The 13,647-nt window shown below is 37.7% G+C and overlaps 1 protein-coding gene across 4 annotated transcripts in view; it reads right to left on the reverse strand.

Annotated features, from left to right (window-relative positions):
- The window catches only part of Tmtc3 (Transmembrane O-mannosyltransferase targeting cadherins 3), a 74,748-nt gene that overhangs the window by 41,239 nt on the left and 19,862 nt on the right, over positions 1-13,647 (reverse strand). For all 4 annotated transcript variants that reach the window (XM_083144218.1, XM_083144210.1, XM_083144224.1 and 1 more), the window contains exons 2-4: positions 6,517-6,706; positions 3,248-3,384; positions 791-872 (exon numbers count right to left, since the gene is read on the reverse strand). In XM_083144218.1, coding sequence (XP_083000344.1) covers positions 791-872; positions 3,248-3,384; positions 6,517-6,702 — 405 coding nt within the window. In that variant the 5' untranslated portion in view covers positions 6,703-6,706. The remainder of the gene's footprint in view (positions 1-790; positions 873-3,247; positions 3,385-6,516; positions 6,707-13,647) is intronic.

The raw sequence follows: 13,647 nt of genomic DNA on the forward strand, positions 1-13,647 counted from the left end.
GGGTCTGAAGCAACAAGAGCTAGACTGCAAAGCAAAAGCTGGATTTAACTACAATTGATATGTTGTTTCAAGTCCACTTTATGCACAGTAAGGCTAATCGGGACTGGACCTACAGTTTAAAGTGGGATCCGAACCACTTGTGCCTCCACCGGGTATCGAACCCGGGACCCCTTGATTACAAGGCGACGACGCCACCACTGCACCATCGGGGAGGCCCGTAGGATTTAACTACAACTGAGACCATTTACGTAATAGACGAAAAGATAAGTACTTGATGTGATTCGTGATTTGGACAAACCTTGCTCCAAAAAACTGAGTTGGCAACAGTAGTACGTACATCTGGACTTCCCTTCCACTGCTGGAGGAAGAGGGTATTCTGTCATCTGCTCACCGCACAAAAGTCAAACTGACCAGAGAAATGTGTGGTTCTTCTTCTTTCCAAAGAAACAGATGGTTGACAATGCTCGACCACTATTCACTGGATTTTTGCGGAAACCCTCTCATGAGTGGTAGATCTTTCTAGGAGTGATTATGGCTAAATTATTGAGCGGATTGAAAAAAAAAGAACGAAATGAACAAAAATCTAGATCAAAGGCATGTTGTTGTTTTTTTTTGGGGGGGAGGGGGTAGGGTGGAGATGATAACGTCTGATGGCCGGTAACACTTTTGAAAAAGTCATGCCACACCACTGACTCTAGTTATCTTTGTTGAACATAATCAACATGTGCTGAAGCCACTATGCAAACTCTCACATTCATGCAGACATACAGTAAAGGAAATAAAAACTTACTGCTTCAGTGTGTATGGGATGGACGGCAAAAAGCATAGCAGACACAAAACTAGATATTTCAGGCAGAAACATAGAGCACATCCTAGAAAGAAAACGTGTGTTACAAAATACAATGTAAAACATTTTAAAGTTAGTAAACAACTCAACAATTATAATTATAAAGCTTAATTGATACTGAACATACCACATTTTAAAAATTGTAGCTGTATCTTGTAGCTGAACAGCTACATTTGGGAGGACTATTGCTTGAACACTTAGTTACCACATATGAAATTTAATTTGACAATACTATCATTGTTTACTGCACCAAGTGAAAGTTAAAGGAAAACAATACTATTAAATTACATACTACATCTTCAGTGTTAACAATAATCAAAATTTTATTAATATTATTATTAAAGATACACTGTTATTGATCACTTAATTTTAGACATTAAGAAGGTTTCTGGCTTTAAAATGAGGCCCTTGCCATATATGTTAGTTTTAGAAGTGTCAGGTAGTGATCACCTAATTTTATAGATGTGGTATTTACTCCTATGTTAAATGATGAATTATTTTAATATTTGGACACCTCTGGGAGGCACCCACTTCACCCTCCCCCTTAATCTGGCATGGGACAGACACATAAAGGTACTCCGACACAGCCACTAGTAAAAAAAAATAGCAAATTGTAAGGCACAAGCTGAGGTACATCCTTCCCATCAATACCAGTACTGATAGATATCATGACAATAACATTACTTCTTCTTCCACTTTTCCTGCTACTACAGTACGAGTTATTGACTCACGAAAAACCAGTATTATAAACTCTTGAGCTTCGAACTCTTCATGCTGTTCTGAACCTTTGTTTAGAGAGATGGAAGCCTGTAGTACCATTTAATGAATTGTACAGCGTTTGAAATCCACAAAGAAGTGACATTTGCTGTATTAGCCTTGGAGCTTTTGTGTAAAAGTTGTGGCATTTGATGTTGGTACATAGGATCTGGATATGTAAAAGTGGCAAGAGTTCCCTAGCAAAGATCTGACCATTCACAATTCTAAAAAGCAATTTCACATCTGAAACTTGACAGGGAAAAGAAATAAATTATTTCATGTTATTTCCAAATCAGCATACAATAAAAACTGAGCACTCGAGAGAAATATATTCATGAATATCGTCCATGAAAAATGAACGCAGAGGCCCCAGAGAACTTCCTTGAGCCATACTGGAAACTACAGGAGGCTATGATGGAAAAAAAACAGATATGATTATATTTTGCTTCCTACTGTACAAGAAATATAAAAGTAATTTAAGAGGAGGCCTATGATTGATAAATCTATTTGACAATTTATGGACAAGTTTTGCACAGAAAACATAGTCAAATGCCTTGGAAAAATTGAAGTAAATGACATCCATGCTCAATAACTTGAAAAAAATTGTCTCTAAAAAGAGAGAGAGTGAAATTATATATTTGTTGCAAAGGTTGAATTATATATAGAATTGGCCTTGGAAGAACTCTTGGGGTGGAGTCCCACCTGGAACTCACTTAACGATATAAGAAGGTTCAGTTGTGACGACACCTTTGAAAATAAAAGTTGGGGACATTTGATGGTAATTCGTGCATGGTTAGCACTGTTCAGAATTCAAAAAGCAAAACCTCTAATAAATATGTCCATTGAAATTGGTGAAGAATAGGACTCGTGTGTAGCCAAATGGCTAGTGCTCTCACCTTCAGTGCGAATTGTCCCAGGTTCAATTCCTGGTAAAACACCGCAAAAAAATGTTGGCCCTCAGAGGTGGTTCTACCATGGTCTTTAGTTAAGTATTAGAAACATATAATTATAAGACGACGTTTAAAAATTCTTGGAAAGTCCCAAGTTACAGAACAGTTTCTTCTTTAAGCATTTCTATTTTTACATGTATACCTACCTATAAAAACTGCTGCACCACAAAACAGGCAAATTGCCCAGATCAATGTCAACAGGTACTCGCAGTGACAGAAAATCAAGATCCAAAAGATGAGCTGTCATCCCTATGTCTGTTTCATCACTGGGTTATTTATCCACATGAAATCGATACAATCCAGAACAACATGTACACCGACATAATGAATGGTAAGACTATTACAAAAAAAAAAAAAAAAAAAAAAAAAGAGGTAGTGCTCCCCTGTGCTTAGCACCACACCATGAAGGCGTATAGGGGTGGGGGGTAATGCCCAACACTTTCTTGATCCGGTCGTTAGTGGGGGTGATGTGATCAGCATCATGGCCCTTACTGCCTTTCCCCCCCAGGGTTTACCCCAGGAACCCATATCATTCGATGCTGGGTGGGCACCAGGGCCGCTTCCAACGTTAGAAAAGTTCCTGGATTTGATCCGGCCGGGGATCAAACCCGGGACCTTTTAGTCAGACATGTTACCAACTGAGCCACCGTGGACTATTACACTTAATGCAATAGCTAATCACAAAATGACTTACCGGAAGTACATCAGACATACAACCCCGTGAAGAAGCATGTTTACTAGGTGATACCCCATTGGTTCCAATTGGTGAAGAAAGTAATTCCATCGGAATGTAAGAACACAAAGAGGTCGGTAGGACTTGTGACTTTGTTCCTAGCAAAGGTAAAAAAATATGTAATTAATGTAAACCTTCCATCTTTCTCTGTCAAATGTGCATTCCAGAGCATTGTGTGCTGTAAAGTACATTCATATTATTATTTTTTTATCTTAACATGGCAAACATTAAAAAAATACTTTTATGAGCATTTTACATACAGAAATATTGATTTGTTATAACAAGAGATTCCAATGTTGTATCCTCAGGATGAACAGTTATTCTGGTAATGTTTTCTATACTTTGCAATATGGGTGTTCATAAACAAAGTCTTCCAAAACTGTTTTCATTCCGACTGTTTCCTCCTTTAACACCCTATCTATTTTCATTTTTAGGTAAAAAAATAAAAATAAAAAATATTCTTATGCTCTGGGTAAATTAATCAAATATCCACAATTGGATAATTTTTAGCATTGCAATATATATGCAGCGTGTCCCATTTGAAATTTCCTATTTTTATTTTGCGATTATAAATTAATGTATATATATTTTGTTTTTTCTAGGGGCCATATAGAAGGTGAAATGTACGAGTCTTGTTGGAAATTGTTCCATATTCCAAATCAATGCCAGGTGGCAGCAGGCAGAGTGAAATGGCGACCGTCGCAGAGAAAGTACAGGTCGTTTGGTGGTACGCAGAACTTGGCTCGATTGTGGCAGTGCAATGACGATTCCTTCGGTAGTGCCAGAAAGATCCTCCCAATGCAAAGAGGATTAGAGCAAAAAGAAGATACATTTTTGGAGAATGGTTCAGTGGCAAAAAAGCACGGCGGTGGCCAACAAAGTGTATCAGCAGACAATGTGCAGGGCATTGCCAAAACATTTCAAAGAAGTCTGCGTAAGTCCATTCGTAGAGCCTCACAGGAACTGGCTATACCAAAAACAACTGTCCACAGAGTTGTGTGTAATCGTCTGAAGTTGTACGCGTACAAATTGCAATTGCTGCAAGCACTGAAACCCGATGATAAACCAAAGAGAGCGGCTTTTGCTGAAGACATGTTGGAATGCATTGAAAACGATCCCACCTTTCTGTCTTTCGTTATGTTTTCTGATGAGACCACGTTTCACATGTCAAGACATATCAATCGTCATAATGTAAGAATCTGGGGGTCAGAACCTCTCATCAGGTAATTGACTTCAAGAGAGACAGCTCTAAAATTAATGTATGGTACTCATGGAAGATGGTACAGTCATAGGACCCTTCTTCTTTGCTGAAGGTACTGTAAGGGGCATTACATACCTTGACATGTTGGAGCAGTTTGTGTTCCCACAAATTCAGCATAGGCATCCTCACATCTTTTTTCACCTCCGCACTGGCACAAAGAGGTGAGGGAAAGACTGGATAATGAGTTTCCTGGTAGGTGGATCGGAAGAGATGCACCAATTCCAAGGCCACCCAGATCGCCTGACATAACCCCTCTGGACCTCTTCTTGTGGGGGTACGTCAAGGACAGGGTGTATGCGGCAAAAGTAGCGAACATTCAGCAACTGTGTGAGCACATTGAGAATGTCATTGCAACCGTCACACCTAAAATGCTTCAGTGCACATTGAGAGAAATCGATCATCAGTTGGACGAGGCACATGTTGAAGTGGTATAATTTTTCTATACAAACTTGATGAGTCAGACGTTAATTATTTTTTTTAGTTCATTTCGATATGTCTAATATTTTGGGAGAAATAGTGCAATGAAAATAGGACATTTCAAATGGGACACGCTGTATATTTTGAAACCAATAGCTACCACAAGTTGAACTATCAATCTGAAGAAATATTCATCTTCCATTTGTATGTCCAAGTCAACAATTGAACACAATTACTAAAAAATTACTAGGTTAAAGGAATCATTCAGTGGACTGAAAGATCCTTGTACTATCTTATCGGAACATAATCATGATCAGTACATCCTTCTGTCTACGGGAGGCTGTTTGATTGATTGATTGTTTGTTTTGCTTTATTTTACTTTGCTTTTTGTGCCACTGTTGGCTAATTTGCGAAGATGGGGATGAGTGATAATATGATGAAATAGATGATTGGACACCCACAAACATCCATGCCCAAGTCGGGATTCGAACTCGGGACCTCTGGCATTGCAGCACAATATGCTAACCACTCTGCCACAGGGGGTGGCTACGTGAGCCTGTTAATTGGAAGTCAGTACTCAACATATCTTGAACCTTCCATATCTGAGAATCAACACAAGATGCAATCATGTAATTTGGTGCATTGGAAGAATATTCTGGATTGGGCCATCCACTGGTCTGTTCAAGTCAACAATTTTAACTACTTCATACTTCTTGATTACTTTAAAAAAAAAAAAAAATAGAACAGATACAAAGGAGAAATTTCATGGAGTGTTGGAAGTATACCAAATTATTGTGTAAAGTCTTGTCTGTGTTACTCTTGTGACCATTTGAAATAATTTTTCAACTGTATCATGCAATTTACTACTTGAATACGATGAAATTTCAGTACTATCTTTCATTGTCAGAAGAGCAACAGTGGAACATGCCTATAATAAAAATTATGACAGTATTATTCTTCAGAATATTGACATGTCAAATTCCGATTAGTACCCATGGAGAATATCATGATTAAACAGTACCCCTGCTCCAACTTGTCAATACTGTGATGTTCAAAATATATCCTAAAAGTACCTAAAATGTGGACAACTCAACATCTTCCATGGAGTGTTTAGTTTTTCTGACACACTGTAATTTAAAGTTCCAATTTATAATATAAATATATACTTTCAGTAATAGGTCTTTGCAATATTTCTTAAATCTGAATGTTACATACATAATTTATTTGGTCAGGTTATAATACTACGTTAAGTGTGATAAAGGTACTATATTTGCAGTGGTCAAAATTTATTTTTCTCATATTTTGACACACGTACCTTACATTTTTATCATAAGAAAGTTTAATGTAATGGGGCTTAAAAGAAATCCTATGACAGTAGGTACTTTTTCACTGAATTACACTCTCTCACAGAAGGAAAAAAATGCATATTACACTCAGTAATAACAGTTCTATTATGAGGAATGTATTCTTTGCTTGATACTATACCATCAAGTTTTTTATCTGAGTAGAAACAGCAAAACTAAGAAAGTCTTAAAATAATGAGGATACTAACTTTTTGCATAGGTGTTCCCCAAAAGTCATTATAAAACAGGTTTCTCAATGGAGTATGGGGTCGCAGATCTCTATTATCCTTGATTGCACTGATGTCATCGAAGACAAACCCACAATACAGGCTGTTGTAGTAGCATATGAGGCAGGTCAAAAATATGATTATGGACAAGGCATGTCGCAGTGCCATCTTTCTGCAATGAGATGAAAAAATTACAATTTCTACTGGATAAAACTGCATTTAATGAAAACACTAATTAGTTTACTACTGCAAGTAAATGAAAAAGTCAATGGCAGTAACATGTTTAAAAGGAAAGAATCTAAATTTTTATGGCAAATTTATATACCTACAAACTCATTTCTTTTTTTCAGTTCATTAATTCTCTAAATGCACATGCAGCCTGAAAATGAAAGGTTTGGGCTTAAAGGGGCAACTGTGTCACAAAATATATAGAATGCAATGTAGAACATTTAATCTACATTCAGTTAATTAACTCCATCCATTTCCATTGTTAACTAAAGCAATGACCGTTTTACCATAAAACTGAATCAAGTTGTATTTATATTTTAGCTTATAGGGGGGTTTCACCTGTGCCACAGAACAGTTGCACTGTGGGAAGACTGGCCATGCTTATGCAAAAGATCCCTGTAAACAGATGAAGCTGCATGTAGGTGTCAACAAGAGATACGGGGAGAATTATATTTCCAGTCACAGCTGTAAAAAAGTGTGTTGTGTTTAGCACTCAAAATGAAAACTCCAATGTGGCCTCACATTCTTTGTCAAAGCAAATTATGTCAACCAGACATACCTGTATTAAGAACTTTCTTTCCTTTTGCATTACAAATCAAGTTTAACAAAATAATTATAAATTTCTGGCCTTTGAACCTTCTTACAAAGATTTGCGGTACATCATTTCTGTGTATAACAATCAGAACCATATCATGTAGCCCAATGGTCTCAAACTGGCAGGCTGTTTGCAGTCTGGAGCCAGCTGATGAATGAATACAAAATAGATAAATCACCTTTAGTTTTCACGAATATAATATTAACATAGTAATGCTTAGCAAAGTCCTTCTCTTTATGGGACATTATTTATGAAGAATGTAAATATATTAAGCATGTGTTACCGGCCATACCCGGAAAACCTTTCCCAAGTATTACATAACTCCCGAGATCACTATAAAAGGGGTACACAACCTGCTTAGGGAGGAGAACACCACGAGGTGACCAAGGAGGTCAGGGATTCACGTCAAGTCATGAGAGCGCGACAGCTGCTGGGCCCAAGTCAGGGCCTGTCCAGAGGCAAGACCCTTCAGGCCACCCAGTGTCCAAGCTCAAGATAAGTACCTGCCGTTATATGGTGCCAATTCTTTCGCCCCTAACTTCTCCCTTTTAGTATAACTGGAGTGTTATTACTAACTTAATAAACTCAGTCAATTGCCCATTTAGTGTGTTACTTTAATTTAACTTCTCATCGCCTGTTGGTCAACGGGTCCTACCCTCCAATAGAGGGTGAAATCTTGTATGACTAGGTTTAACACCCCAAATTGAGTCTCCAGGGACCCATCCTGTGACCGAACCTTAGTTCGTAATGAAATCAAAAATAATGTGAAAAAATGTACAGATGCTCTGACATACTGCCTGAGATGGCAAGAGATGTCCTTCGCCAAGGAGAGGATTTCTGTTGAGCATTGCTGGTTGCAATGCCTACTGATGGCTGAGGAACAATAACATAAAAGCCCATTTTTTAGGGGCACCGAGCAAGACTTATACTAAATAAATACTATATGGAGTATCAAAGTTATCCTCTAACATTCTTACTTACACATTTAATAAAGACAAAATTCAAAATAAGTTCTGAAACAGTAACTTTAGTTAGACAAAGACATGTCCTTTCCACAGCACTCTTCATATAAAGTCTAGAAAAGGTCATACAAAATGTAAAAATCTGATCTGCGGGAACATTTTTCAATGGAATGAACCCGTGCCTTGAATGTGCAGATGACATAGCTGTTCTGGGGAGAAGTGAAAGCTCTGTTGAGGAGGTTATGCTGGCAATTGAAGAAGCAGTCAATGAAGTCAGATTAGAAGTTAACTTACAAAATACATGCGATTGGCAAGTAACCCAACTCAGCTCAGACAAATAGAGATTGCTCATTAAATTTATGAAGTGGTGGATATCTTCAAATATTTAAGATCACGAAAGACTCAACAATATAATGTACAGGGTGTCTCATGAAATGATCCATCATTTGTTTCTGTTTCATATGTGAGATGAAGAATGATGTCATATGTGTCATCAGTAGTTGCAGTAGCCATTGAAAAAGTCGCGTGATGAAATGTGAAGCATAATTCATGATGCTGCCGCTAGGGTGCTACAGTAGACAACATGTCGGAAAAAGGAAAACTTGCGACGTAACAGCAATCGTGCTATTTTTTGCTGAAACAAGCATTGTTGTGACTCAAGAGGCATTTTGGTGCACATTTGCATACTCGGTGGGCCCCCCTCTAAAAAAACAATCCACAAACAGCATGTTTCGAATGGAAGGACCATTATTGGAATCGAAACGTGATTGTTCCAAACCTATGTGTTTACCTGAGAAAATTGAAGCTGTTCGAGTTGCTAAGCAACGAAGTGTCGGCAAATTGGATAGTAAAGCAGAAATACAACTATGGATATCAAGACTCTGTTCAACAAATTCTTAAAACTGATCTCCATGTGTGTCCCTACAAGATTACCGTGGTGCAAAAACTTGCAAATGAACACAAACAGCAGAGAATGGCATTCGTTCATTGGGCTGAGAATAACAACGGCAACACTGAACGTTTAGTTTTCTGATGAAGCACACTTATATTTGGAGGTGTGGAAAAGAAAAAAAGCCACAATATTTCATGGAACTGAGAATTATGGTTCAAGCTTGCAGTGAAATTACAGAACTCATGTGCCGTGTAGGGTTTTTGGTAACATAGGTGTTTGCTTGACTGAGGTTACCAATAATAAAGGTGGTCATATTGAGCATGTATCACAGCAGTATATTTTTCCAAAGTGTAACCTTTTATTGATATATGTTTCATCGAAAGCTTATTTTTAATATAGTTTTTATCCAAGAACAACAATATGAGGGATCATTTCGTGCACCACCCTGTAGAACTAATATCACAAAAAAAATCAGTACGCAACAAATTATTCTTATGATTATGATTTGCTTTATTTTACTTCGCTTTTTGTGCCACTTTTGGCTAATTTGCGAAGATGGGGATGAGTGATGATCAAATTGATGAATGGACACTCACAAACATCCATGGCTAGGCCAGGATTTGAACCCGGGACCCCTGGCATCGTAGCACGATGTGCTAACCACTCCGCCATGGGGGCTGGTGTGACAAATCATGTCTCATACTTTTGTTGATATATTTTGGAATTAAATATTACTGAGGGCTTTAAAACTCAAAGACCATAATCCGACCAACCTGAAACCTGGACACTCATGGAGAGAACATCATTAATGCTGATGACTTAGGAAAGGAAAATGCTATGAAAAATATACGGACCACAATATATGGTGGAGGATGGTGAATACTTTATAATCATGAATTGAAAGAAATATATACATCTCCTGATATTATAGCTGAAATCAAGGCAAGGATATTGAGCTGGGTAGGACACCTTATTATAATGAATGACAATAGAGTAGTAAAGAAGGTATTCTCCACAAAACCTGAAGGCGACAAAGAAGAGGGTGACCCAGGATGAGATGGATAGAAGATATAGAGGGAGACTTCATTACACTAGGGATAAGAAGATGGAGACAAAAGGTGCAAGAAAGACAGGAATGGACCGGTATTGCTGAAAAGGTTAAGCCTGTACTACAAGGCACATAATGCCAAAGGAAGAACAAAATCAAAGTTGTCCCTAGTGACAAAAAAGCAAGTCAAAGTTCTTAAGTCATAAAATGTAATATTTTCTGTGTTGTATCCAGTTGGTAAAATACAAATACAATTATTTGAAGATCTAAGTGAGAGTAATTGTTGCCTGAAAGTGATTGTTTTCAATGATACATTGGATACAAATAAAACTAATTGATGAAGTATCTGTTCTTACTATTAAGCCATGATTAGAAATAATATTCTCTCTCTCACTCTGAGAGACAGAGAGAATTCATTTAAGTACCACAATAATTAGAAATCTCCCATATCATTTACAACTAACAGCTTACGAAAAAACACAAAATGTACATGGAAACATCACGTGATTAAACTTGAAGCACAGAATTAAACCTGACTTTATATCATTAAATTCAAGGTTCAAAGCTATGTAAATAAAATAAAAATTTCTAGTATTAAAGAAATTGCTAGTAAAATAAAAATTATGTTGGATCCATGCATGTACGAGATGGATTTAAAAAGAAAGGGCTGATTGATTATATGAGACAAGGAAAGTAGTGTAGCAACACTGTATTAGTGGTTACAAACACGTACATATCTACTACATTTCTCAACATAGTCACAATCATTTTCCAAGTAATTTTCATATCATTCAATAAGGTTGTCTACACCACCTGCATGGAAGTTCGCCGCCTGGGAGTTCAACCAATCCAACACTTCAGTTTCTTCAAATCGTTGAAATGCAAGTCATTCCTGAGGTGCAGGAAGACGTGATAGTCACTGGATGCACGATCCGGATTATATGGGAAAAGTTATCATTCGAACCTTTGTCTGGATAGTGAGCGCAACAGTGTGTGGTCTAGCGTTGTCATGGATAAGAACAGTTCCTGAGCGCAGCATTCCATGTCATTGGTTTTGTATCGCATGTCTACGTTTTGACAGTGTTTCAAAGTATGCCTGCGATGAGATTGTTTCCCCCTGGATCCATGAAATTCCCCCAAAAGAGCACCTTATTGGTCCAGAAAAGTTGCCACTTTTTGGCCTTTTCTGGGTGTGAACGCACGACACACTTTTCCTTCACGCATTACAACTCGGACCCTACACTTCACACAGTTCTCGATGAATGTCGGCACCATTATGACCTATTGCCTTAAGAAATCGAATCACAGACATACATCTCAACTGGTGGGATTGTAATCGCGCTCATTTTAACACGCTCCAACAGTTGACAGAGAAAATATGATTTTTTGGTCGCCAATGGACTAATGGATGTTACTGCGCAGGCATGATGCGATCACTGTTGCCAGTAACTTTTTATAAATAATCAGCCCTTTCTTTTTAAATGTGCCTCGTACAATAAGCAATAAGAATCAGTAACTCAAAATGTGGTAAATTCACATACTTCAGGAGATCATAAGTTCAATCCTCTTTAGGAATAAATTTTGCTTACTTGTAAGATAATGTTAAGCATTTTCTCCGAACCTGGTTCCCATATCAATTCCACTTCAGCCGTCACTCCTATTTTGCCACTGGACTCTCCCAGTTAGCGCATGCGTGCTTCCGTCTATGATCACAGCTTACGCAGGTGAACTGTATGTTTCATATTATTTCAACTTATGTTAAATGCTGAATATTTGTTTGCCATTCCAGGTCATAATGCAAATGGTGAGAGAATATTTTCATTAATGTCAGCACAATTATCTGCCGTCAGAAATAAATTTCTCATAGACTCTTTAAAATGTTTGGTGCTGGTTCACTATAATTTTAAAGGGTTTGACTTTTCAGAGTTTTGACTAAACCTTAAAGTTTCCTTGTACATATTGTGTGTTTTTGTAAGCTGATCAAGTTAAGCATTTCTACTTTAAATTTATAATTTGCAAAATTTTAACAACTTTCAAATTAAATGGCTTACAATAATTTTAGGCTTATGTCCTGCATAAGGGAGGAATTTGAAGAAAGAAAGAAATAATAAATATCCTATATTTTGAGCTTCACATAATTTCAATTAAGAAAATATGTGTTCGTATTTCAGTCGAACAAAGAGAATTCACATGGAACCATCATTTAGATTCATCTTCTCCAGATGGTTTTGTCTTCCTTGATCAGACAATAATGTCCTTACCATAACTTGAAATGATCCCCAAAGTTTCATTTGGGGTGGTATTTAGTTCAATAACTTTGTACTGTAGGCTATACCCCCTGCTTTAGAATCAAAATATTAAATACGAATGGAAAAATTGTAGGACGTCTGGCAATCCTAGATACCACTGATGTAGAAAGGACTGCTATAACCAAACCTACACACTTTCATGCATATTAAATTTGCAATGCACATGGTATTTTAAAATTGAAAATGTCAATTAACCCAAAATAAGCCAGAATTCTCACATTTCATTCTGTGCATAAATTTAACTTCAATGGACAATGTCAATATCGAAGCAATTATTATGAGCCATTTAATTTCAAAGCTGATAAAAATTTTGCAAATTTTAAATTTAAAGTACAAATGCTTAACATTATCTTATCCAAATATATTTCAAATAATACGAGGGCTATTTTTTTCAACCTCCGATGGCACCGGTAGGTGGCCCGTGAAGCACTAGGGAGCGGGGCATCATGCAGTGTGACTGGAATCCCCTATGCCACTACCACCACCATTGCCAAGGCCAACGTTTCAGTTGAAGCTGAGCGACGAGCCCGTAGAGATGTCTAATACAATCAACTCTCCCACCAAGTGTGAGGTGTGTAGTGTGATACAATTTCTACAGGCAGAGGGGCACAATCAATGTGGCTGCATACTGCGAGACATTGCGCAGACTACGCAGAGCCATCCAGAACAAACAGAGAGGCATGCTGGCATCAGGCATTGTCTTGCTTCATGACAATGTCCGATCGCATGTTGTTGCTTCAACCCAAGACCTTCTCCAACGATTCCACTGGGAAGTGTTTGATCACCCACCCTACAACCCAGACCTGACACTGAGTGACTTCGACCTTTTCCCGGTGATGAAGAAGTGGTTGGGAGGACTGCGCTTCCACACCAATGAGGAGCTTTGAGGCACCATGCAGACCTGGCTCAACAGACAGGTGGCACCTTTTTTTGCAGAGGGTATTGGCTTTTTCCCTTAAAGTGACAGTTTTTTGCATATCTGCAATAAAAACTAACACTTTCCAAGATGTTTCACACACTTAAAATGCAGACAACATCGAGAATTAACCACTTTTAAACATGACCATTTGAATTTTACT

This window comes from Lepisma saccharinum, chromosome 1 (genome assembly GCF_977018435.1).
Source record: "Lepisma saccharinum chromosome 1, izLepSacc3.1, whole genome shotgun sequence".
NCBI classification, from domain to species: domain Eukaryota; kingdom Metazoa; phylum Arthropoda; class Insecta; order Zygentoma; family Lepismatidae; genus Lepisma; species Lepisma saccharinum.